The following is a 27,955-nucleotide window of genomic DNA, read 5'->3' as shown; positions in this document are numbered from 1 at the left end:
TGTTTTGCTCCAGCATTTGTTTTTCCATCAAATACATATATTATCAAACTGTTTACCTTAAGAGTGTATGTCAAGTTCAGTTATTCTGTTGTGTGATACAGGTAGGAGGAGTATTATGTGTGCTTCTTGCAAATAAATATGCTAACGTACATATTGTTTATTTGCTTATAAAATATGTATGTACATATACATACATATATACATATACATATATCTATATGTATATATAGAATTATGGAAATAACTATGGCTTGCCTAAAAGATATTTCCCTAATAAGTAAATATTTACAGTAATCGGAATAAAATTTTTTTTTTTAAATGTAGAAAGAGATGGTTTATCAGCATTTCTAACAAACTCGTTTTCTAGTGTGTATGTCCCATAATTTGTCACTATTGTAATGTGATGCTTGAGTAACATTATTGATAATATAATGTACATATAATATCAGCGTCCGTGACAAATAAACTATAATTCTCGACTTAATAAATACACATACATATATAACTGATATGCTTTATTCATTTCCAAATTTAGTCATATATTCAACTTAAATATATACAGTGGATCAATAATGTGTTCGTACAGCACTGCTTTTTTTTTGGCAACGAATAAGCGATGCAAGATGGAAAAAAATTAAAAATTAAAAACACACAAGCAGCCACGCATAAACATAGGCTGCAGTGTGCGCTTACTATGAGAAATTAATTGTTTAATAACTTTTTTGTGGACATACGATCTTCATGAAACTTTTAGATTATAATTATAACATGGATATGCATGTATTTGCAAAAGCACAAGTCTCTAGTATTTGAAATAATTTTTTTTTTTTAATATGTGGGTGAGGGGTGGATATAAGGGTGATGGGTAAATTTTAACAAAAACCGATATTGTATAAAATGCATGTGAGTATACATTAAACATTTGGAGACTCTAGCGTTAAAGGTTTAGGAGATAATATTTTATAACTGATTTATAACTGATTTTCAATAAGGTTTCTTATCGATAAAAATTAACGGGATGAGTTATCGATTTTTTGTGATAAACTCGATATCCGCGCTGTATATACGGACATTTTAAAACAAATTTGAAGTCTCTGGCTCTTATATCAGACGGACAGACAGACGGACAGGGCCAAATCGACTCAACTCGTCAACCTGATCAAGAATATATATACTTTGTGGGGTCTGCCACGCCTCCTTCTGCCTGTTACATACATTAACGTTTTTTGTCTCCAATAAATTGTTGGTACACTTAACTAACTTTATGTTTTGACAATTTTCACCCACTCCTCTTTTAATACTTATATAAGTTTGGATTTTGAACTAATGTGGTGTGTTCTGATCCCGTTTTCTAACATATGCCAGCAATGTTCAATCGGATTAAGATCAGGACTCTGTGGTGCTGTCTTTAATAAATGGGGAGTGTTGTAGGCCAAATACATTTTGGTGTTATGTTTAGGATCATTGCCTTGTTGAAAATAATAAAACCGTTTTTTGGATCTAGTGCCTCTCCAGCTTTTCTCCACACAAGCAGTCGTCCCTATGAGCCAAATATATTATACTTTGATTCGTCTGAGAATAATATATCAAGCCAGAACTCAATTGGTGCATTTTTGTACTGATGAGCAAACTCCAAACGTTTTTTTGCGATTAGCGCTACTTATAAAGGGTTTTCGTCTCGGGTTGCACGACTGGTTTCTGGGTGCACTTCCTTGTTCGATGACTTTAAAAACTCTGCACTTATCATATTTGCACTAATAAATGGATCCGAGGATACCATTCGCTTTATATTCAGCTGATCCGATTTATCAAAATTTTCGGTCCTCCTGATTTTGGTTTATTTTCCACTCGCCCTTCATATTTAAACCTTCCAATGACATAATGTACTGTAGAACGACTTCGACCAATTATTGCCGCAATTTCCGCATAGGATTTTTGTTGCTTAACATGCATATTTAAAATAATATGGCGTTCTTCATTTGTTAAATGTTTTCCTGGCATTTTTAATCAGTTTTTGTCCACTCGCCGACTAAATGTGCATAAATTTTAATTCGAATTTATTTCACACATAAGCATAGCTTGCAAATAACTGTCATATATCTTCGTGTCAACACTTCGTATTTGCTCGGCTCCGTTGCTTGAGGCTCGAGCAGTGAAAAAATCTCACCCCAAGATTAGTGCGCTTTGAGCGTTCAAGCGTAAAGCACGCGTTTTAATAAGATGCCTGTTTGTGCGCTTATTTTTTCTTAATCTGTCTTTTTCTATACCCTTTCCATTTAGACATTTTCATGGCATTATCTTATAATCTAATCTATCTATCTAATCTTAACAACTTAAATAAAATGATTCCAAATTTCAATATTAATTAAACATATACAAACATATGTATATTGTATAACAAAATTACATTGCCTTTCGTTTGCTTATTTGTGGGGAGGGTATGAAAACGTTGCTACGGATAAAGAATATTTTTTCGCTACCAAATTGTAACGGTAAATTTGCGTCGGTCGGCTATCTGGTCTGCACACACACAATTCCATTGCGCTTCGTGTTTTTCTTATTTTTTTCCCTGCAAACTGCGACGCAACTCATATACTCATCGAAGCACTTCATGTACTCGGGCTCAAGACCTATGTATGTATTCTTTGTCGCTCAATACAATATTGTGCGTCTAAGTCATATACGATCGTACTCACACACTCATACAATTTTCGTTTTGGCCTCGGTGCCACCCATATCAATATGAGCATTGTTAATTCGGTTACGGTTTTTTTTGGCACTCATGCAGCCCTCTAATAGATATGCATGTATTTGCCAAAGCACACGATTGCAAATAATACGTTTACTCGCATACATACACAAAAGACTTTTATTTTTATTTCACTCAATCAAACGGTCGGGGAACAACCTGAGCAAAATAGAAAAAATGTAAACGGCTGTTCTCCGGACGAGAACGAACTCGACGAGCAATCATTTCAATCTGTTGCTCTCTAAGTTTTTTTCAAAGTGTGAGTGAAAGACACTTATTTACAGACAACCCGAACAGTTATTTGCAAGCTATGCACATAAGCAATAATTCGCCAAAAAAAAAACCGTCATCATTTTCGCTTTTTGTCTGCAGCTAAAGTTCTAGGAAAGTACACTGTACGAAGACTATTGGAGGCAAAAACTCTTTTTTAGACTCACTCACGAAAGTGAAATGAGTATATTGGTTTTGTGCAATTTCCGTCTTGCTGTCCGTCCGTCTGTCCGTATGAACGCAATCTATTTCGTAGCTATTGAAGCATGAAAATGCATTTTCCGATATACCAGAAATCGTGTTTGTTGAAGAGCTAGACAGCTAAAATTTGGTATGTATGTCCGCGTCGACCACCCAAGATCACGAGCTATGGCGGATATGTCTCCGCCCATTGGGGGCGGATAAAACTGTTATAAACCAAGAACGCTGAAATTTTGCACGTAAGCTGATGTTTTAATTCTATAAAGATGGGTGAAAAATTTATATATCTACGCCAACTAGGGGCGTGGCAATCGGACCTGAAGATATAGTGATTTTTCGAATTCGGATATATTTTGGACACTATTGATGCTAAAGACCTGAGATTTGGTATATATACGCGGGTTGACCACCCAAGTCCAACGAGCTATGGTAGATATATGCCCGCCCATAGGGGACGTGGCAAACCGCAAAAGTTTATATCTCCTACAGTTTAAGAGCTAGAAGCTTCAACTTGGAATAGTTGAGTAACTGGTAGCCTCCTCTATCGATGCCCCAACAAAAATTGTTAGGCCTTTTTAGGGACATATCGAAAAATACCCTGTAATTTCCACATTTTTATACTCATTCACGAAAATGAATCAGTATATTGGTTTTGTGCAATGTGCGTATTGCTGTCCGTCCGTCCGTCTGTCCTATTTCGGCGCTATTGAAGCTAGAGACTTGAAATTTGGAACACATACTCGTGTATATCTCCGATTTATAAAGAGTTAAAATTTTCCAGATCCGCCCACTAGGGGTGTGGCAAATCGGAAAATGCATTTTCCGATATGCCAGAAATCATATTAATTGAAAAGCTAGAAAACTGAAATTTGGAATATAGATCCGCATCGACCACCCAAGATCACAAAATGGCGGATATATCTACGCCCATTGGGGGCGTGGCAAATCGGATAAAACTGTATCCCCAAGAGTTTTGCAGCTAGAGCGCTGGAATTTTGCGCGTCAGCTAATGCTATGATCCTATATAGTCAATAGACTATAAATAAAAAATTATAAGTCTACGCCTATTAGGGGCGTGGCAAATCGGACCTGAAGATATAGTGATTTTTTAAATTCTGCTATATTTTGATGCCAGAGACCTCAAACTTTGTATATATGCTCGGGCTGATCACCCAAGACCAAAAAGCTTTGTCGGATATATGTCCGCCCACAGGGGGCGTAGCAAACCGCAAAAGCTTATATCTCCTAAAGTATAATAGCTAGAAGCTTCAAATTTAGATAGTTAAGTTACCAGTAACCTCCTCCATCGATGACTCAAAAATATTTTTTACGCCTCTATAGGGGCGTGGCATATCGAAAAATACCCTGTAATTTTCACATTTTTTGAGGGTAAGCATTCAAACTTAGGGTACCGTTATCACGTTCGAAGAACTGACCAAAAATGAGGTGTCTACGCCCAGTAAGGGCGTGGAAAATCGGAAAAACTGTATTTTCTACAGTATTAGAGCGAAACTTAACAACTAAATTGCTGATGGGGTGTGAATGAGTATTCCGCAGTCGGTAACGCCCGACTGCAACGTTCTTACTTGTTTGAGCGTGTAAGCATTCAAATTTTGCATTTAGGTGACCGTTATCTCGTTCTGGCCAAAAAAGAGGAGTCTACGGCCACTAAGGACGTTTAAATCGCGATGAGTCTGTGCACATGTGTAGGAAAATCGCGCTGATCTGTTGTTAACTTAGAGCAGGTAAATAATATATATATAAACAAGTAAGAAAGCTCTAGTCGAGACTGCTCGACTACGAGATCCCCTGAACCCTTCGAGCAATAGCTATTTCAATAATTTAATTTTAATAATTTAAGAGCTAGAGACTTCAAATTTTTGATACCCTGAACTGAACCCATTGAAAATGGGAAATCAGGGTATAATGGTTTTGTTAAATGTATGTAACAGGCAGAAGGAGGCGTGGTAGACCCCACAAAGTATATATATTCTTGATCAGGGTGACGAGCTGAGTCGATTTAGCCCGTCCGTCCGTCCGTATGTATGAACGCGTCGATCTCAGAAAATATAAGAGCTAGAGACTTGAAATTTCCTAGGTCGGTGTATATCACGCACAAATCGAGTTTTTTTCTAAATATCGATAATTATTCCCGATATTTTATTATCGGATGAAACCCTTATCAAAAGCTAGTTTTTTAATTATATCTCCTACACATTTAGAGCTAGAGCTTCAAAATTTTAAATGTAGACTTATACTGTTACAATTTCGGCTTTTGTTGCAATTTACTTGAAAGACCCAGAGGCATATGGAACACACATCAAAGGGCAAAAATGAGAAAAATGCTATACATTAAGTCGAATGTAGAATGAAGTTTTGTTCATTGTAGTTGAATTAAAACTAAATAGTTCAGTAGGTCAATTTTCTAGGAACGAACCCATCGATAATAGAATGGATCTAACTTAACTGAAATATGATTATATTTAATTCAATTGATCTTATTTCGAGAACTATTATCAAACTTTATGTAAAAATTTTCTAACAGATCTTATAAGGCAATTCCAAAGAAGGTATGCAAATGATTTAATTACATGTAGTCCAAGAATTTATGTTTTGATGAAATATGAATATTGATATTCACTTAATAGTGGAAAATACTGAAGACACTACAAAGCTTTGGGTTGAAAAGCGTGCCCATAAGGATTCGGGAGGAAATAAAAACTTAGGCACTTGGCTACTTTTGCAACTAACATGGCTAACTTCCCATGGTCGAACGCGCTAGTGAACAATTTTTTGTTGTTTTGTTTCTTTTTTTTTTTACAGATCTTTTGCCTAAAAATCATCGCAAGTAATCAGATAATTAATCTCCATTATTCGAACTATAATGTCAAAATTTTGAACATGGATTCCTGTTAGACTAGCTGGCCCGGCAAACGTTGCATTGCCCTATCCATTATTTCTAGGTAAAAAATTGTTGAAAGCTATGTTGTTCAGGTTGGGATACACTCTGATTAATTTATTAATCGGATTTTCATTCAAGCACCTTGTGGTAAACGACATTCTTTGTTTTTTGGTCAGGTGCAAGAACAAATAATGTGGATGGTTTGCCAACACGTGAGCATGCCACCTACAATTGACCATGAGAAAAACACGCGTTTTCTAGATTGAGGCCACAAATAGTCAAAGATTGGCCCTGTGATTTGTTGATCGTCATGGCGAAGGCAAGACGAATCGAGAATCGAATTCGTTTAAACTCAAAGGGCATATCTGTTGGGGTCATCGGAATCCTAGGAATAAGAACTTCCCCATCTTTAAATTTTCCTTTGAGTATCGACGCGTGAATCACATTGCTCATCAGTTTTCTTATCACCAAACGCGTTCCATTGAACAGTTTTGGTTGGCTTAAATTTCTAAGCATGATAACTACCAAGCCAACCTTCAGTTGTAAATTGTGCGGTGGTAAACCAGGCACATCCAAGGAGTTCAAAAATTCAGTTGGATAATTAGTGGCTTCTTCTTCGTTTGTTACACAGTCGATAGATTTGAATGAATACAGAGTACCAACGAATTTATTTTGAATTATAAAATTAAGGTCATCTACATCTTTATTTTTAGCCGCCAAAATTGGTCGCTCACTTAACCATTTAGTATTTTTGTGGAAAGCAATGATATTCGGAAATACTTTGTTGATAAGCTCATCTTTTGATGTGACGGAATTGCAAAAATTTTGAGAAAATGAAATCAAGCCACTCGATTTGTCAACACGAATACGGCCATTACCGATATTCAGCAATTGCTTCGAGAAATCATCAGCAGATAGATCGTTCAACAATGCAACTCTCATATTTACAGACAGTTGAAGTTTGGTTACATATTGCCACAGATTTGATGCTTTGAGGCAAGCGTTTATTTCGTCGGCAGCAGTAGATCTTGGAATTACTGGTCGTGTTTGTCGGAAATCGCCAGATAATAAAATCATGGAACCACCAAAACATCTCGAGTCATCGAATCATGATCTTTTAATGTTCGGTCTAGTGCTTCCAATGCGCGTTTGTGCGCCATTGTGCGTTCGTCCCATATGATAATTTTTGATGCTACTAAAACTTTGGCCATTGCGGAGTGTTTTGAAATGTTGCATGTCGGTTGTTCAGTAGCTTGAAGATTTAATGGCAATTTTAACGATGAGTGAGCCGTACGGCATCCGTCTAACAGTGTGGCCGCTATTCCAGAAGAAGCAATTGCTACCGCAATTTCGGATCTCGCAGGTACAGTTGCCAAAATCAATGACATCATCATCATCAATCATATTCCCTCTGCTTAGGATTCAACAGTGGTACATTCGTTTGAACTGATTGCATTAGCTCATGTGGATCATATTCATGTTCACGGGCTGCCTCTCTTTGAGAAGCACGAATTAAGGCCCTTCTTTGCTATTTGCTATTTCTCGTTCTTCGTCAGATAATTCCGTTGCCTAATTGCATTATGGGTCCGCCGGGAAAGATTAGATCTTCTAGGACGCGGCATTTTTATTAATAGTAACACTGAATATGCCCTCGCACAAAACCACATAAAACAATCGAGAAATATAAATAATTTACACAAATTTATGTTTGAGACAAACAAATACCTAAACTTTCGAGATATTTAGCTTCTGTACGCACGCGTATTATTTTTATCAGATGTGCTTTTTTTTATGAATAGTCAGGTTCGTCTGAGGCTGTGCCGTAGACTGACTGACTACATTTGTTTATTTACTTCTATACTATTGTATAATATGAGAGCAGGACCGAAAACTGTCACTGTTATCAAGCCTACTGAGTATCAATGGAAATTTGAATCCTTAGGGAAAAACCGCGTTTTTCAAGTATTCGTCAAATTTTTTCAGTATTTTTAAGATCTACTATCCTACTAGTGGCGGAGACAAATCCAACAAATCAAAAACCATGAAAATTGGTCCAGCAGATCTCGAGTTATAAGTGGAGGAGCACTTTTACACAACTCTCTTTTATATACAATGGAGGACAAAAGTATTTTGACAACGCATTGCAAAAACTTTAACCGCTTATTCCTGCGTGCTGAGAGTGGTAACAGTACCCATTATATTTTTTAGAGAGAGCAAACATACTAGGCTTTAAGTGACCAAAATATTGCAGTGATAACATGACTCATTATTTTTCTATAATTATTTGCATGGCGAATTGTCATTATTTGGATGGACAAAAGTATTTTGACATTCCCTTTCAAATTCATTTTCGGTAATTTGCTTGGATTCAAAAATACAAATTTTTCTTTTTAAGTTATTTTTGGTGTCCTCTTTAATAATAGCCATTATTTGATCATAGTTTTCGGTAAATTATGGGCAAACAACGGGATTAAGTGAAATCATTAAAAAATTAGTCGCGAACGAAGAATAATGCAGGTATTTCCGTGGAAAACCTTAAAAGCTTATAAAATACACCTCTATGAGCAATTTACAACTAAATTAACAAAAAAATAAAAACTGATTCACTTAAACAAGAAGGCCAGATCGGAAAATTCATTCAAAAAAACCTGTAGAAGGCCGCATCATATTGAGAAATCTTAAAGAAAATGTGGGAATTTTCCTAAAAGTCATGTCGATTAAGCCCAAAAATAATCATAAATTATCAATAAGCAGAAAAACTATCACAAGTCGGCGAAAGAAGGCGAATTTTTCTACGTTATAGATCTTCAAATACTCTTAATATTAGTATAAAATAAACTAAAAAGGTATCGATTTGCTAAAATCTTCATAGGCAAGCCGCAATTCTTCTGGGGAAGAGTATTATGGATGGACGATAGTTCCTTTGGGTATCCTGGATAAAAAAATCGATTTATAACAGGTTGCCAAAGAATATTCGCAAAAAAAGAGGCATATGTACCCACGTGCTGAAGAATCGGTAATGCTCTGGGGGCTCGCATGTGTCAATAGCCTCTCCAATTTGATATTAATTTATGAAAAAATGAAGAGGGATAATTATTTACGTATCCTGAATGACCACTCATCGGTTACCGGCTCATTGGAAAATCATGTATACTGCAGCAGGACAATGCTCCATGCCACAAGGTCCATATTATAACTGAATTTTCTGGGAATATTGAAGTCAATACATATGATTGGCCACCTCAGCGCTCTGATCTCAATATTATAGAGAATGTGTAGGCTTACGCAAAAGTAAAATGTAGCTTAGACTTAGCAAGAACGCCCAAGGAGACGGATTGCTGAGGTTTGAGGACCTTAGCAGGATTTTTCAATAGAAACATTACAAAATTTGGTTAGATCGATCCCTAAACGCTTGCAGATATTAAAGGAGGGTTTAATTCTTATTAATATTTTAGTTACTATTACCATTGTTAAGTTTTTGTCTCACTCTATTTAATAAATATTAATGTCAAAATACTTTTGTCCATCCAAATAATGACAATTCGCCATGCAAATAATTATAGAAAAATAATGAGTCATGTTATCAATGCAATATTTTGGTCACTTAAAGCCTAGTATGTTTGCTCTCTCTGAAAAATATAATGGGTACCCTTAGCTCTCTCAGCGCGCAGAAATAAGCGGTTAAAGTTTTTGCAATGCGTTGTCAAAATACTTTTGTCCTCCATTGTATATATATTATTATTAAATTATTAATTATTATTATATATATTATATATTTTTAATACCAGTCCCCCTGTCCGCTAAAATCTTGTACTTTTAAATGTTATTATCACGCTCTGTTTGATGGAAAGTTATCTCAGCAAAGAAGTTCAAGGCCCAAATTGCAGTATGTTCGCTATGTTAAGTGCAGCAAATCATCGGTTTGGGAACGTTTTACCGATAGTGTCAAATGACCCCGTTATAATATAGTCGTATAGTTGTGCCAAATCAGATAATCAAAGAGCTAACATCGTCTACATGTTCTTTAAAATTAATCAATGTATCAATCAGTTCTGTCAAATATTATACATTGTCAAATAAATACATATGTATGAAAATTCTCGTTTTAATGACGTTCGAGATATAACTTAACAACTGAACATCCATACTATTTTTACTGTTACAATGGGAATGTCAATCGATTATTTAAACTAAACTAAATCTGCGCGTTATATTTCAAGTCTAATTAATAAAGATCTCAGTTCATCGTTTTCAGACGGGTAAACGACTCAAAATTAGTCAACCGCTCATTAAAAATATTTTTCTGATGCTCAGAATATGAAAATTAAATAATAGTGGATTTTATAAATCATTTAAGAACATTTACAAATCACATACATATATTTCAATTTTGTGTTCGTTCTCGAATATAGAGTATAGGCTGATTTATCGTGTTGATAAGTTATTGTAAAACGACATCGAAAGTAGATTTAATTTTATTCTCAAAATTATATAAAAATATTCTTAATATAATTCATATTATATAATTGATATTAAAAAATTTCAATACCTCTGTTTTAATTTTCGCTTGTACTTAAAGTTTATATAATACGAATCTACTTATTAAAGGCATGAACGCTATTTTATGGCGTTAACCAACGGTATATTTTATATATGTATTTAACTGAGAACGAAAACTCGTCTCTGAATTAAACTGTAGGAAAAAGAAAAGTATCGAAAATTTCAATAAAATTTTTAAGTTTTGGGTACCACGCCCCATTAGCCCCAAGCTGAAAAAATAACGTATTTCATACATGTTCATATTATAAAATGGAATAACAAGTAAGAGTGTTCTAGTCGAGACTGCTCGACTAGGAGATACCCTGAACCCTCTAAGCTGATTTTCTAATTATTCTGTACTTCTTTTATGCACACATACAAACACATGCATCCACACGCACGCATAAGCCCGCGCTCTGCTAACTGGGCAGTAAGCAGCGGCTGCGCTGCAGTGTAGACATACAATCTTAATGAAACTTTTAGAGCGTAATCATATGAAAATGTGTGTACATTCCAAAGCACAAGTCTCTAGTACTTGAAATGCGTTTTTTACAAATTGGTGGCGAAGGGGGCATGGTATCCAAAATCTGTAAATTCAGCTCTCGAGCTCTTATAGCTTCTGAGATCGACACACTCATACGCCCGTTACATACTTTTTCACAAAACCACTATACCCTGATTTTCCATTTTCACTGGGTCAGGATACAAAAATGTTTATTTCAAGCGTAAAATATTAAACCATGTATGATTTAAGAGTACAATCTTCATAACCGAATTCATAGGCCACTGCCGAATACATTCCTAAATTGGATACAAAACAAAATACAGTGAATTATAATTTATTGATATTATTATTCATGTCAGGTTATTATAAGTAGATTTAGGGTTTTTCTTGATTTTATTAACCTTTTTTTTAACACTTTTTAGTAAGAAATGTCGCTAGATGGAACGCTGGAACGCGTTTGAAACATTCGCTGATATATTCTGTTTTCGAAATTACCAAAAAATATGTATCAGCCGGAACAGACCTGTAAGTAAATAATCTGATGTAATATCAAATTTTGTATATTGTGGTTTTAGCTGTATAAAATGAGATATTTTCAATTGTTAATTTACAAATGCGCAACTGAATAGCTAGTTGTTGATTTATTAGTATTAAATAAAATTCAATAGTGCACATGTGCACTGAAATTTATTACTTTTCCGAGCAGTGAAAACCATGATATGATATTATTCAAATAATTTAATATATTAAAACCTAATATTGCAAACATTGGGTAATAGATACATTGTTATTTCAAGATCTGACTTCCATATCTATTACGATTGCTGACGAATTTCTGAAAACTATAAAATGTAAATTATATTACATTTAACAATTTTCTCTGGGAATGGAATATAATTCTGAATTAAAGCATTTGTATTTTACACCAAACTTAATTTATATTTCGAATTCTAAATATGTAAGTGAAAATATTATTTTTCATTTAAAATTTGAAGATGGCAACCCTACTGGCATGAAAAAGAAGTTATTACTGTGTACAGAAAAAAATTGGTAACTCAATAATCAGCCTGTATACAGATAATTTTCGCGCATGCGCATAAGTCAATCTTTTTTAGTCCTTTGGTTCACTTAGCGTTAACAACTAACTGGGAAATAGTTTGACAAAAACTTTTCTAAATCACTCAGAATAAAAACGCAATGTAAATACCATTAAAATAAAATACATATCGTAAACATAATGCAATATTATTAAAAAATATTAATATTGATTTAACGTCTAACTACTTATAATACCTTTGAGCAAAACGCGTAATAGGTAACAAGTTGAATCACAAGTCTTTAAATATTGATCAATTAAAAATACATTTATATCAAATTGTTAAAAGTGAAAATCTACATATTCAATGGGGTGCTTAAGTAGTAAAGATCGCCTGACAAAAGAGGATATGGAGTTTTTGAAAACTCACACTCGGTATGATGAAGCCACTATAAAAGAATGGTACAAAGGATTTAAGGTAAGTTGTAATTTGTTCTCGAATACAAAACGATTTGTCTAATGTGAATTCGCACCTATATATTTCGTGTAGCAAGACTGTCCCAATGGTCGTTTGACTCCAGCTAAATTCGTTGACATGTATAAAATGTTTTTTCCATCTGGAAATGCAGAAGAATTTTGTGACCATGTTTTTCGTACATTCGATATGGATAAAAATGGTTATATTGACTTTAAGGTAATAAAAACGAAATATTTTACCGAAATCATATATATTTATCATATTATTTTATTCATAAAATATACTTTTATATTATATTTGACATAATTAGTTAAAAAAGTTTAAATAAAATATATATTTTCATAAAATTAACTGAATAGATAGTGCAAATTTGCGTTTCCCAGATTCTGGTTGGACTTACGAATTATAATTATTTGAAATCTATTAGAACCTTGCGTTGTGTATAGTTGTAAATAAATCACATAGATTACAATTCATACAATATATATGTATACACAATAGCCATCTGCATGGATGCAAAAGGGGAATTAAATCATTCATTCTGAAATTGAGTACTCATTTTTTCCTGTACAGTAAAAAATGAGTATCAGTTAATTGTACAACATTGTATATTGAGAGTTGATGTCAGTGCTGCCAGTTTGGCAATTTAGTGGCTAGAACTGTCAATTTAATAAAAAAAAAAATTAGCCAGAAAACAGGCAAGTTTTAATTATTTTTAAGCAATTTCAGCAATTTCATTATAAAGCTAGGAATTTTCTCCTTCTGTAGTGTATTTGCATTTTGTATACCTTTTTGTCATCGTCTCCACAAATTACGATTAAGATATCGGAGCTTGAACTGCTTTATAGTGTTTGATAACTCTTTTAATGTGTTGGTGATTGTGATCAGAACAAGATGCCCAAAGTATAAAAACAGAGTTTTCGTGACGCGTGCTTATTGTGCGTGATGCAAATTATCGATTACCGCTAAGCTTTTTGACATCGGCCACCGCGGTGCACAAAAGAATTTGTTGCCTTTTATTCGCAAATCGACCAAAACCGAGGAGCAGGAAGCAGCATTATGCCTACACATTGCCATTGTATACCCTGAACGCATTAAAAATAGGAAATCAGGGTATAATGGTTTTGGTAAAAGTATGTAACAGGCAGAAGGAGGCGTGGCAAACCCCATAAAGTATATATATTGTTGATCAGGGCGACGAACTGAAGTTATTTAGCTCTGTCCGTCCGTCCGTCTGTCCGTATGCTTGAACGGGTCGATCTCAGATATAAGAGCTAGAGACTTGAAATTTTTTCCTAGGTCCGTGTATATCATGCGCATAAATATCGATAACTTGCCCCGTTATTTTGTTATCGATTAAAAACGTTATCGAAAATCAGTAATAAATTCATATCTCCTACATCTTTAAAGCTAGGGTCCCCAAATTTTAATGTAGATTTATGTGTACTTTATGAAATTTCGATTTTTGTCAAAATTTACCCCCAACCGTCACCTTTGTAAAAGGCGTATTTCAAATACTAGAGACTTCTGCTTTAACAAATACATGCATATCTATGTTATATTCATAATCTGAAAGTTTCATGAAGATAGTCCATCCACAAGAAATGTTATTAAATAATTCAGTTCTCATGCAAGTCACCACTGCAGCCAATGCGTGCGTGCTTATGGCTGTGTGTGTGCAAGTGCGAATAAATATTGAAATATCAGTTGCTCGAAGGGTTCAGGGGATCTCGTAGTCGTGCAGTCTCGACTAGAGTTTTATTACTTGTTTATTTTTATGTTTCTTAAAATACATATGTATATTTGTTGAAAATCAATATTTTAATGATTTAGCAACTTTTTTTGGGCAATTTTCACAACATTTTTAGCAATTTTTGCCAATTTTTTTTCGCCAAATTTAGCTATTTTGACTTGAGAAATTCTGGCAGCACTGGTTGGTGTACTTACTTTTACTGTACACTGTTTTGGTGTGCAGTTAACTTACTGCCTTAAAAAGTTGGGAAAATTGTTGCTTTTTGTTTGTCCACCAATTCATAACATTGAATTCTGCACTATATGGTATATATACATTTTCATATGATCAAATTCCATTGCCTATGATAGAAAATATCATCTATTTCTTGGTTAGGTGGAATAATATTAATTTATTCAGTCAACGTTGTGCAAAATATTTAGTTTATCTGTAGAGTTGTCACTTACTGCACCCAAAATGATGTATAGTGTATAACATGTGAAAACGACAGTAAAATGTTGTACTATGGCGGAAATGGAATGGAAATGAATAATTTCATGCAGATCAATAATATAATCTATAATACACAACTATACACAAATATCAGAGCCATCAAATCAAAATATTTGTCTGCTCTGTAAAAAAGTATTCAAATGTTATAGCGGTTTTAGACGTTGATTATTATACCCTGAACCCATTGAAAATGGGAAATCAGGGTATAATGGTTTTGTTAAAAGTATGTAACAGGCAGAAGGAGGCGTGGCAGACCCCACAAATTATATATATATTCTTGATCAGGGCGACAAGCTGAGTCGATTTGGCCCTGTCCGTCTGTCTGTCCGTCCGTCCGTGAAATTTTTTTTCCTAGGTCCGTGTATATCACGCGCATATCAAGTTTTTCTCTATATATCGATAACTATTCCCGATATTTTATTATCGATTAAAAACCTTATCGAAAGCTAGTTATTTAATTATATCTCCTACACCTTTAGAGCTTTTAATGTAGACTTATATGTATTTTATATAATTTCGATTATTGTTGTAATTTACCCCCCCCTCTTCCTTCCCTATATCCACCCCCTCACCCTCACCTTTGTAAAAGGTGTATTTCAAGTACTAGAGACTTGTGCTTTGGAATGTAGATACATTTGGACATTATGATTATGTTCTGAAAGTTTCATTAAGATTGTACGACTAGAAACTAAATTATTCAACAAATAAATTCTTATAATGCTGCCCACACTGCAGCGCAGCCCAAGCGCAGTCGCTGCTTACTGCGCAGTTAGCAAAGCGCGTTCTAATATGTGCGTGTGTATGTATGCCGAAAAAAAGTGCAGAGTGATTATAATATCAGATTTGAGGGTTCAGGGTATCTCCTAGTCGAGCGTGTTTAGCCCATACGTGTTTATGCCTGCGTGCCTATGTATGTATGTCTGTGAGTGTGTGTGTTTGTTGTATTAGTAGTAGGGTGACCATCCGTCCTGAAATTCCGGGACATGTCCCGCTGTCCCGGTGTCCCGACCTGACACGCTATTGTCCCGGTTTTCTACTGTTTCGATAAAAAAAATAGTCATATTGACAAAATGAAAGCTTGAAAAAGTTTGTGTCGAGACAAATCAAGAATTTTGTTTAGAAAAACAACGCAGATAAGGCAATGCAGTTTTTGCAACAAACGTAGACTCGTACTGTTACTCGGAAGTATAAATAGCTGAAATCCTGCATGCGGCTCCAGCGCACAATGCGCAAATTTCGAAAGGGCTTTTTTTTTTCTTACTAAAGACACTTTGGTCAGACGAAAGAAATAAATAGTAGATAATGTTAAAAACATACATATAGTTCAATTTAATTTTGTGGACATAAAAATATTAAATATTAATGAAAGAAATGTTATGTACATATGTTGGGAAAAATAGGCAGTGTGGAGAAGTATAAGTCAGGCAATCATGAATATAATAACAATTAAATATAAGGATGTATTCATATACATATATGGATGTTCTTCTTGTGGAATTAGTCGCAAGATAATGTAATGATGCTAAATATGAAAAAAGTATTAGTTGAATGTATGTGTAAATCTATGTGACAATGATTTATTTAAAAAAAAATTTTTTTTTTGCGGAGGGGGAGGGGCTGGGTTGGTTGGTTGGTTGTTGTTGACAGTCCCGGAATGAGCTCCGGCCCAGATAGTCCCCTAGTTAGTAGAAAGACGCAAAGAATTATTGAAATATCAGTTCCTCGAAAGGTTCAGAGGAGCTAGAGCGTTCTTACTTCTTTCTAGTTAAAATATGTACGATTGTGGACAATATATCTTGATTAGTTTTTTATTTCACTTTCTTTGACAGGAATTTTTACTTGCAATAGATGTTACTTCTAGCGGCACACCAGAAGAGAAATTAAAGTGGGCGTTTAGGATGTACGATGTCGATGGGAATGGCGTTATTGACATTCAAGAAATGACAAAAATTGTTCAGGTACATACAAAATATTTACATATTTTCATTAAATAATAATCTATAATACAAATTATTATTTTTAATATATATATATATATATATATTATAAATAATAATCTATAATACAAATAATAAAATAATATATAATATAACATTAATATTCGTTTTTTTTTTTATTTCCAATATTAATTGAAATTTAAAAAGTGTTAATGAAACTTTGTAGATTGAAAAGTTACTTTTCCGATGAAACATATATCAATATAAGTAGTAATAAAAGACTACAGCAAGTACAAATACCCGCAAATAAGTCATTTAACAGGGTTTCCTGAAAAAGTAACCTATCAAAAATATATTTTATAAGCAGAGATAGCGGAAAACTTGAATCCTTAGCTAAAATTTATCATGGGCTGAAAAGGATCAGGTTCATCTTTGGAGCAGAAAAAACTAGTGCACCAATTTGATTTTTTAGTTATGAAAGGGCAAAAACTGGAAGAAATCGATATTGTCAGGAAAATAAAAGACAACCCTTGACTAAGTGCTCCTCAATTAAGAGATGAACTCTCATTGCCGAGCATTTGATTCCATGGCATCAAAGATTATGTATACCAAAATATTAAATATGATCCGTTTTCTAATCAAACTCGAATTTTGTCAGTAAAAAGTAAAAAGTAAAAAGTAAAAGCCGGATGTTAAAGTAACGCCAAATTTTGTGTTTTTTGGTTTATTTAGAATTTTAGATAATTATATATACCTTGATATATACCTCGTCGAAAAAGTAATTTTTCAATCTACAATGTTTTTACTTTTTCTTCACACATGTTATACCTTGAACCCATTGAAATTGGGAAATCAAGGTATAATGGTTTTGTTAAAATTATCTAATAGGCTGAAGGAGGCTTGGCGGACCCCATAAAGTATATATATTCTGTACGTCAGTCCGTATGTTTGAATGCGTCGATCTCAGAAGATATAAGAGCTAAAAATTAAAAAAAAAATCGATAACTTGCCCCGGTATTTTGTTATCGATTACAAACATCAAGCACCAGTAATAAATTTATATCTGCTATATCTTTAAAGCTAGAGTAGCCAAATTTTAAATATAGATTTATATGCACTTTATAGAATTTCGATTTTTTTCAGAATTTACCCCCACCCCTATATTCACCCCTCACCCACATATTTGTAAAAGGCGTATTTCAAATAGTAGAGAGAGACTTGTGCTTTGATAAATATATGCATGTCTATCTTATATTTACAATCTAAAAGTTTCATGAAGATAGTCCATCGACAAGAAAAGTAATCAAACAATTAAGTTCCCATAGTAAGCCACCACTGCAGTGGTGCAGTGCACTGCAGCCAATGTGTGATTATGCGTGCGTGCGTATGTCTGTCTGTGTGCGTGTGTGTGCATGTGCGAATAATTATTGAAATATCAGTTACTCGAAGGGTTCAGAGGAACTCGTAGTCGGGCAGGCTCGACTAGAGCTTTCTTACTTGTTTTATTTCAATTAATATTATGTCATAATATTAACATAACATAAAATTTTATATTATATAAAAATGATCTTCATTGTGATAAAGATATCCATGATATTTACACAGTTAGTAGTGGATCTAGATGTGATTTATTTTCCTATTTATATTAGTACTAATTCAGTTTTCAATTTGGTTAGAACATCTTTACCATTATTTTTATCAATAATTTTACTCGTCCGCCTGATTTATATTTGTCATGTTTGTTTCATGACATAAACTCTAAATATTACATTATACATTATTTAAAAAAATATTTATATACTTTGTATGAAAAATTAAATTGATCTGAGAACATTTTTCAGGCAATCTATGACATGCTAGGCGCATGCTCATCAAATCGTCCCGCTGATTCAGCTGAGGAGCGAGCAAAAAATATATTTGCTAAGATGGATGAAAATAACGATGGTCAATTAACCCAAGATGAATTTTTAAAGGGATGTTTGCAAGATGAAGAGTTGTCTAAAATGCTGGCCCCTTAAATATTTATATCCTATAATATGTGTGTATTTGATGAAATCAGTAATGAAATGTATAAATATTTAATTTATATTTCTTATACTAAAATTATATAAAATATTGAACATCACCTAATTTGTTTCAATACTTACGTAATGCAAATTGTGAATAAGGGGAAGATCCCCTTTTAATAGTGATATATATGGTTGGAATGGCTTTCTGTGAATGATTATTTCTTTTTTTCAGAACAGAAGGTATGGTAATAGGTATACATTTCTATGAATCGAAACTAGCTAATAAAGTTGCTGGTCAATTTTAAAAGATATTTCCCCCATGGCGATTTTTTTAATTGGATATAATGTTATTAGTACAAAAGATATATTTGTTTTATACCCTGAACGCATTGAAAATGGGAGATCAGGGTATAATGGTTTTGTTAAAAGTATGTAACAGGCAGAAGGAGTATATATATTCTTGCCCAGGCCGACGAGCTGAATCGATTTGGCCCTGTCCATCTGTCTGTCCGTCCATCCGTCCGTATGTATGAACCCGTCAATCTCAGAAAATATAAGAGCTAGAGACTTGAATTTTTTTTCCTAGGTCCATGCTTATCACGCGCCTATCGAGTTTTTCTCTAAATATCAGAGCTCGCAAATGAGAGTTGATCGTTTTTTCGTATATGCTTCGTATCATAACTGAAAAGCTTGTGCAGTCACGATCTCGCTCTGAGCGACACTCTTTATTTTCTTTAGAATCTGTTTCGGTCAGACGCATTGCAATGACTCATTCGTGTGACGCTCTCAAATGAGTGTCGCGTAAAGACTAATACGATTTTCCCTCACACAAAGACTCTCAGCAAAAGACAGTTTTACTAAAAACTCAACATAAATGATCTTTGACTTCGTGTGCATGTAAATACATGCATACATACATACATACAAAAAGAACGCAACAATCGCGCGTGATTACCCATACAAACGCAACTGACAGTTTGCTTCATTTAACTAAAGCAAACGATCAGTGTTTGACTTGAGCGAACCGAAAACAGAAATAACTGTCTCTCTCAGAGCGCGAGCGAGCTAGGCCAGACGCAAAGTTTCTGTCTGAGTTTTTTTGATTGTATCAGTGAAAGACACTTATTTGCAGACAACGAAAAAGTGTTAACAGTTATTTGCGAGCTATGCTAAATATCGATAACTATTCCCGATCTTTTATTATCGATTAAAAACCTTATCGAAAGCTAGTTATTTAATTATATCTCCTACACCTTTTGAGCTAGAGCTTCCATTTCCAATTTACCTCCCACCCCTATATTCACTCCCTCACCCATATATTTGTAAAAAGCGTATTTCAAATACTAGAGACCTGTGCTTTGGCAAATGCATGCATATTCATGTTATATTCTTAATCTGTTTCATATTCATGAAAGTACATCCACAAGAAAAGTTATTAAGCAAGTTGCAATTTAGGATCCAAGGTTCTTGAATATACCTTGCAGACTTTACAATACGCGGTAATAACATACATACATATATATTTTTTCTGCCCAAATTTATCCTTCCAGAGGACTTAGCCTCATATTACATTATAGCCCATCAAAGCCGAAGCTATAGGATTGTGAAGGAATCATACACAATGCGACTATATTTCATAGAAGCCAACGTCATTATTTTATCTTAATTGCAAGTTACTTTGATTTTAAAATTTTAGTTTGACAATACATATATCCTATTATGCGGATTGGCTTGTGCGAAAATCAATCATTTCAATTGGGGCTTGTTCTAAATTGAGAGCAATGCGCTATAAATCCAAATGTATTGTTATCATTAATATTTTACACCACTTTTCTTCGATGTTTAAATATTTAATATATATTGTCCATAAATTAGCAACATTATTACATTCGAGCTTAACGACATATTCGAAAATCTATTTGAGAGCTTTTAGGGTAACTTATCATGAACTTTGAGTCCACAAAAAAAATAACTTTACTCTTGCAGAATGCTGACCATATAAACATTGGCAAGCGTTAACTTTTTTATCGAATTTTAGACACTATTTTGTATTGCCTGATTGTATATTCCTTTAATATTATTGCTATAAAAAATGTAATAAACTTATATTCCTTCTATTTTAAGAAACCACTATAATGAAATCAGCGTCAAAAAATGGGAAAGCAAAACAGTAAACTTAAGCCGGAAGTTTTGGAGGATCTAAAACAAAATACAGAGTTCACAGGTAAATTTAAATCTATTTACTATTTTTATACCCTGAACCCATTTTCAATGGGAAATCAGGGTATAATGGTTTAGTTGAAATGTATGTAACAGGCAGAAGGAGGCGTGGCAGACCCCACAAAGTATATATATTCTTGATCAGGGCGACGAGCTGAGTTGATTTGGCCCTGTCCGTCTGTCCGTATGTATGAACGCGTCGATTTCAGAAGATATAAGAGCTAGAGACTTCAAATTTTTTTTAAATGTCCGTAATTACAGCGCGCATATCAAGTTTATCATTAAAAATCGATAACTCATTCCGATCTTTTTTTTATCGATAAAAAACCTTATCGAAAACCAGTTATAAAATTATATCTTCTACACCTTTATTGCTAGAGTCTCCAAATTTTTAATGTATGCTTATATGCAATTTATACAATTTCGGTTTTTGTTAAAATGTACCCCCACCCTTAAATTCACCCCCTCACCCTCACTTTTGTAAAAAGCGTATTTCAAATAGAGACTTGTGCTTTGGCAATTACATGCATATCCATGTTATGATCATAATCTGAAAGTTTCATGAAGATCGTACGTCCATAAAAAAAGTTATTAAACAATTAAGTTCTCATAGTAAGCGCACACTGCAGCCCATGCGTGCTTATGCGTGGGTGCTTGTGTGTGTATGTGTTTGTGTATGTGTGTGTATGTGTTTGTGTATGTGTATGTATGTGTTTGTGTATGTGTGTGTGTATGTGAGTGTGTGTATGCGTTTGTGTCTGTATGCGTGTGTGTGTATGTATGCCTGTGTGTGCGTACGTGCGTGTGTATGTGTGTGTGGGTGCGTGTTTCTTGTGTAAGCTGAAAGACGCGAAAAATTATTGAAATATCTATTGCTCCAAGGGTTCAGGGGATCTCGTAGTCGAGCAGTCTCGACTAGAGCTGTCTTACTTGTTATACCCTGAACTACACATTGAAAATGGGAAATCAGGGTATAATGGTTTTGTTGAAATGTATGTAATAAGCAGAAGGAGGCGTGGGAGATCCCACAAAGTATATATATTCTTGGTCAGGGCGACGAGCTGAATCGATTCGGCCCTGTCCGTCTGTCTGTCTGTCCGTCCGTATGTATGAACGCGTCGATTTCAGAAGATATAAGAGCTAGAGACTTGAAATTTTTTTTCGAGTTTTTCTCTATATATCGATAACTACTCCCGATATTTTATTATCGATTAAAAGCCTTACCTTTCCAGCTAGAGCTTCCAAATTTTAAATATAGACTTATATGTATTTTATATAATTTCGATTTTGGTTGTAATTTACCCCCCACCCTTATATCCACCCCTCACCCTCACCGTTGTAAAAAGCGTATTTCAAGTACTGGAGACTTATGCTTTGGAAGGTACATACATTTGAACATTATAATTCTGTTCTGAAAGTTTAATTAAGATTTTACGTCTAGAAACTAAATTATTCAACAAATAAATTCTTATAATGTTGCCCACACTGTAGCGCAGCCCAAGCGCAGTCGCTGCTTACTGCGCAGTTAGCAGAGCGCGTTCTAATACGTGCGTGTGTATGTATGTGTGCCGAAAAGAAATGCAGAATGATTAGAATATCAGATTAGGGGGTTCAGGTTATCTCCTATTCGAGCAGTCTCGACTAGGCTTTCTTACTTGTTTATTTTCGGAATTTGGTAAGGATTTTTTCGGTACCATTATAAGTGGGCTATTGTAAGCAAGTACGGAGGGTTCGACTATTTTGACGTTTATCAATTTTTGGACCTGTCTTTGAATTTCATCTTTCTGACTATGCGGATTTCTATAATTTTTAATGTAGATTGGTTCATCATCTATCAGTCTTAATTTATGTTTGTAAAAATTATTTGTTGTTATTAATTCAGTCCCCAATCCGAATACATCACTATAGTTCTTGCATAGCTTCATAAGTTGACTGTGAAATTGTGACGGAAAATTTGTAGATAGTGTTGTTAGTACTGTTTTTTCTCTTTGTTCTGGATTGGTTTCAACTGCTTCGTAGTTTTCAGTTTTTAAATTGTCTATGTTTATGATTTGGTCTATATTTGTTGTATTTAGCAATTTTATGACTGCGTTTTCGGAGTTTGTTATGTAAATACTATACTGAATTTCTTGATTTGTCTTCTTGTGAATTATCTCAACTTTTCGCTTGGGATCTTTGGGATTTATTGAATTGTTACGAGAACTGTACGATGAATCTTGCTAGGTTTGCACGTAACTTGATCAATAGGTTAAAAATCTTTGACCAGTTCGTTTTACCTATATTTGCTCTATTAACATGCACTAATATTCGTGCCTCATTGAAAGAGTCAACTAGAATTTTTGCGTGTTTATTCAGAATTTCCTTTTTAATGTTCCTATTCAGCGTTACACATTTATAAGATTTTTTGAAATTTTCTTTTATGCCTTGGATATGGAAAAATAATTCTTCCCATTCCATACTTAAGATTTTCCTTTATTTTTTTTTTTCAATCTTCTACCACTTGTCCGTCCTCATCTGAGTCTCCTTTATCAAGGTAAGCTAACCTAATTTGCACTAAGCTTATCGAGTGTTGAGGTGAGTTACTTTGCTTGCTTCTAAAAACTTCAATTAAATCGGATACTATATTGGAATGCTTATCTAATATTTTACTGAGATAACTGTCTAGTGTGCTCATTTCTTTTTCGATCAGTTAAAATACTCGAAACAAGTAAGAACATTGCAGTCGGGCGTTAACGACTGCGGAATACTCATTCACATCCCATCAGAAATTGATTAGCTAAGTTTAGCTCTAATAATTCAGTTTTTCTCGATTTGCCACGCCCCTAGTGGCCGTAGACACCTCACATTTGGTCAGTTCAGAGAACTAGCTAGCGGTAACTTAGCTGGATTGGAAGCTTACGTTCCAAAAATATGAAAATTACAGGGTATTTTTCAATATACCACGCCCCTAAAGAGGCGTAACAATTATTTTTAGCTCATCGATAAAGGAAGTAGTAACTTAATTATCCAAACTTGAACCTTCTAGCTCTTTTAGTTTAAGAGGTATAAACTTTTGCGATTTACCACGCCCCCTGTGGGTGGACATTTATCCACCTTAGCTTTTTCGTCTTGGGTGGTCAGCCCGAGTATGTATAACCTCCAATATGGTATATTTAGCATAAATATTGTCCAAAATACAGCAGAGTTTGAAAAATCACTATATATTCACGTCCGATCTTCCACGCCTTTAGCAGGCGTAAACATATCATTTTTTCATAAATCTTTACATAATTATAACATTAGTCCACGTGCAATTTTAGCGTTCTAGCTTTAAAACTCTAGGAGATACCGTTTTATCCGCTTTGCTACGTCGCCAATGGGCGTAGATATATCCGCCATAGCTCGCGATCTTGGGTGGTCAACGTGGACCTACATACCAAATTTCAGCTTTCTAGCTCTTTAACTAACATGATTTCTGGTATATCGGAAAATGCATTTTCCGATTTTCCACGCCCCTAGTGGGCGGATCGGGAAAATTTTAACACTTTATAGATCGGAGATATACACGAGTATGTGTTCCAAATTTCAAGTCTCTAGCTTCAATAGCGCCGAAATAGATTGCGTTCATACGGACAGACGGACGGACGGACAGACGGACAGACGGACAGACGGACGGACAGCAAGACGGACATTGCACAAAACCAATATACTGATTCACTTTCGTGAATGAGTATAACCAGGACAGTTTCGTGTCAGGTCGGGACACCGGGACATTACTTTCAAAAGCGGAACATGTCCCGGTATTCCAGGACGGATGGTCACTCTACTCATATGTACATATACATAGGGACTGCGAGGGACTGGAAATGTGTGTGTGCTTGCTCGTCGCCTAAACATTCATTATGTGTGCATACCCGTCGCCAAATTATATACTTTATGTGTCTCAATGCTTTCATACCCTTCCTAGAAATAATAGTGAAAATCTTAAAAGCGTTCATGCTACGTTCGTGCAAAAGATTTTTTTAAGATTTTGGTATGCCCTTCACTAAAAAGGAAAGAGCTGAGATCATTGCGAACAAATTTCAATTTTTGTGCGCTGCTGATATTTGAGAGACCATAGAGAGAGCGACAGCTCATAACCGTACTTCGTTGGGGAAGGTGTCCTTTTCTGGTCTGGTCTGGTCTCTTCGTCGTATTTTTTCGTGAAGGAAAAAATTGTACTACATACATATCTAGTCTATGTGTTCTCTGGTTAGTGTTTCCGATAAAGTTATTAATCGATGATTCCAGTAATCCTGAAGTCGATGAGTTCATAGATTCAGACCGCCGGACGGATATATAGGGTAACAAGGCTAAATCGCGCCCGCTCGTCGCCTTGATCAAGAATATGTTACCTGTTAACAAAATTTTTGCTGAACCTAATTGTTTAATTACCGTTATTTTCCATTTTCAATAGGTGTAGGGTGTAAAAAAAACGTTTAGAAAAGCGTTCTATTAACCAATTTCTTAACTGTTTTCTTTTAAATTACAGATGCTGAAATTCAAGAATGGTATAAGGGGTTTTTAAAGGATTGCCCGAGCGGTCATTTGTCAGTAGAAGAGTTTAAAAAAATATATGGAAACTTTTTTCCATATGGCGACGCAAGTAAGGTATTTCGAACCTTTTATATAATGCCCTTAACTGCCCTTATAGTTTTGTCACTAATATTTCGCAGCTAATAACCAAGAATATATATTAAATAATTCAAATACGAATATAGATACAGGTGATAGTAGAATCTGATAAATTTACAAAATTAAATTTGTATGAATAATACTAAAAGAGCTTCGTCCAAATTAATAAAATAAAATAAATCGTATTTGGTGTTATATATTATGATAAAACAATATAATCCTTATTGTATGCTTGCATCGGATTGGATTTTATATAAAAACAAAAGCTATTTACTGTTATTGCATATTTGGCTTCCGTATCAAAATACAATTCCTCATTCGTTGTATTAAGTTTTTCTAAACATATAAACAGACATATACAAATAATAGAATTGTATGTTAAATTATTGTCTATATTTTACTACACAAAATATGTGTACCGAAATATATTTTTAAAAAAAATTTTTAGTTCGCAGAACATGTGTTTAGAACATTCGACGCAAATGGTGATGGAACCATCGATTTTAGAGAGTTCTTATGCGCATTAAGTGTAACATCTCGCGGGAAGCTTGAGCAAAAATTGAAATGGGCATTTTCAATGTACGACTTAGATGGAAACGGATACATATCGCGGCAGGAAATGCTTGAAATTGTTACGGTAAATATAATTTCTCTATGACATTTATGATATAGTACCATAAAGGGCTTTATTTCATTATACTTCATTTTTATACCCTGAACCCATTTTCAATGGGAAATCCGGGTATAATGGTTTTGTTGAAATGTATGTAACAGGCAAAAGGAGGCGTGACAGACCCCACAAAGTATATATATTCTTGACGAGCTGAGTCGATTTGGTCCTGTCCGTCCGTCCGTATGTGTGAACGCGTCGATCTCAGAAGATATAAGAGCTAGAGACTTGAAATTTTTCCTAGGTCCGTGTATATTACGCCCATATCGAATTTTTCTATATATATCGATAACCATTCCCGATATTTTATTATCGATCAAAAACCTTATCGAAAGCTAGTTATTTAATTATGTCTCCTACACCTTTAGCTAGAGCTTCCAAATTTTAAATGTAGACTTATATGTATTTTATATAATTTCGATTTTGGTTGTAATTTACCCCCCACCTTTATATCCACCCCTCACCTTCACCGTTGTAAAAAGCGTATTTCAAGTACTAGAGACTTATGCTTTGGAATATACATACATTTGAACATTATGATTATGTTCTAAAAGTTTCATAAGGATTGTACATCGAAAAAATAAATTATTCATCAAATAAATTCGTATAATATTGCCCACACTGAAGCGCAGCCCAAGCACAGTCGCTGCTTACTGCGCAGTTGGCAGAGCGCGTTCTAATACGTGCGTGTGTATGTATGTGTGCCGAAAAGAATATCAGATTGGAGGGTATCTTACTTGTTAATATACATACATATAGATGTATTTCGATTTTTGTTAACCCTTCCCCCCCCCTCCCCCCTATATCCAACCCCTCACCCATAAGTTTGTAAAAGGTGTATTTCAAATACTAAAGACTTTGCTTTGGGTAATGCATGCATATTCATGTTATAATAATAATGTGAAAGTTTCATGAAGATAGTCCATCCACAAGAAAAGTTATTAAACATTTAAGTTCCCATAGTAAGCCACCACTGTAGCCCGTTCGTGCGTATGACTGTGTGTGTGTGCAAGTGCGAATAATTATTAAAATATCAGTTGCTCGAAGGGTTCAGGGTGTCTCGTAATCGAGCAGTCTCGACTAGAGTTTTCTTACTTGTTTTTCACTGAAATGTTGTATACTGAAATAGATAGCAGCAGCTTGATGTTGATCCCTGAAGATGGTATTGCAATTCTGTGTGCATATCTGTTACCGTTTTAGGGGAAAAGAGATACAGGATACAAATTTAACTTTTACTACAGATTATTACATATGTTATTCATTTAAAAGTTTTCATCAATTTTTTTAGGCAATATACAAAATGGTTGGATCGGTCATGAAAATGCCAGAAGATGAAAGCACACCGGAGAAAAGAACAGATAAAATTTTTCGTCAAATGGATAGAAACAAAGACGGAAAACTAAGCTTGGATGAATTTATAGAAGGAGCAAAAAGTGATCCTTCAATAGTTCGGCTTCTGCAGTGTGATCCACAGGCACATTAGCTTAAAAATTAATAACACACAAGCAATAAACATTTTAACGTGAATTAATAAAATATTG

At 34.5% G+C, this 27,955-nt stretch overlaps 2 protein-coding genes across 7 annotated transcripts; both read left to right on the top strand.

Moving 5' to 3' along the window:
- The first annotated feature begins 10 nt into the window (after nucleotides 1-10).
- Nucleotides 11-18,941, top strand: LOC6583614 (neuronal calcium sensor 2). 5 transcript variants are annotated; one of them, XM_015162972.3, is made up of 5 exons: nucleotides 11,601-11,691; nucleotides 12,552-12,680; nucleotides 12,753-12,896; nucleotides 16,755-16,883; nucleotides 18,704-18,939. In XM_015162972.3, the coding sequence occupies exons 2-5, from the start codon at nucleotides 12,570-12,572 to the stop codon at nucleotides 18,878-18,880; spliced, it is 561 nt and encodes a 186-aa protein (XP_015018458.1). In that variant the 5' UTR covers nucleotides 11,601-11,691; nucleotides 12,552-12,569; the 3' UTR covers nucleotides 18,881-18,939. The 5 variants fall into 5 exon arrangements, with proteins under 5 accessions (XP_015018457.1, XP_015018455.1, XP_043865457.1 ...); XM_002009244.4 differs by lacking the exon at nucleotides 11,601-11,691 and adding an exon at nucleotides 12,251-12,481; XM_015162971.3 differs by lacking the exons at nucleotides 12,552-12,680; nucleotides 12,753-12,896 and adding an exon at nucleotides 11-101 and having other exon boundaries at nucleotides 11,589-11,691; nucleotides 18,704-18,941.
- On the top strand, nucleotides 17-27,950 carry LOC6583612 (neurocalcin homolog). Of its 2 annotated transcripts, none has more exons than XM_015162967.3 (5): nucleotides 17-101; nucleotides 20,996-21,095; nucleotides 25,602-25,720; nucleotides 26,193-26,381; nucleotides 27,703-27,950. In XM_015162967.3, the coding sequence occupies exons 2-5, from the start codon at nucleotides 21,026-21,028 to the stop codon at nucleotides 27,895-27,897; spliced, it is 573 nt and encodes a 190-aa protein (XP_015018453.1). In that variant the 5' UTR covers nucleotides 17-101; nucleotides 20,996-21,025; the 3' UTR covers nucleotides 27,898-27,950. The 2 variants fall into 2 exon arrangements, with proteins under 2 accessions (XP_015018453.1, XP_002009278.1); XM_002009242.4 differs by lacking the exon at nucleotides 17-101 and adding an exon at nucleotides 11,602-11,691.
- The last annotated feature ends 5 nt before the right edge of the window (nucleotides 27,951-27,955 follow it).

Source organism: Drosophila mojavensis, unplaced genomic scaffold (genome assembly GCF_018153725.1).
Source record: "Drosophila mojavensis isolate 15081-1352.22 unplaced genomic scaffold, ASM1815372v1 contig_74, whole genome shotgun sequence".
Lineage (NCBI taxonomy): Eukaryota > Metazoa > Arthropoda > Insecta > Diptera > Drosophilidae > Drosophila > Drosophila mojavensis.
This window is presented reverse-complemented; position numbering and strand designations above follow the sequence as displayed.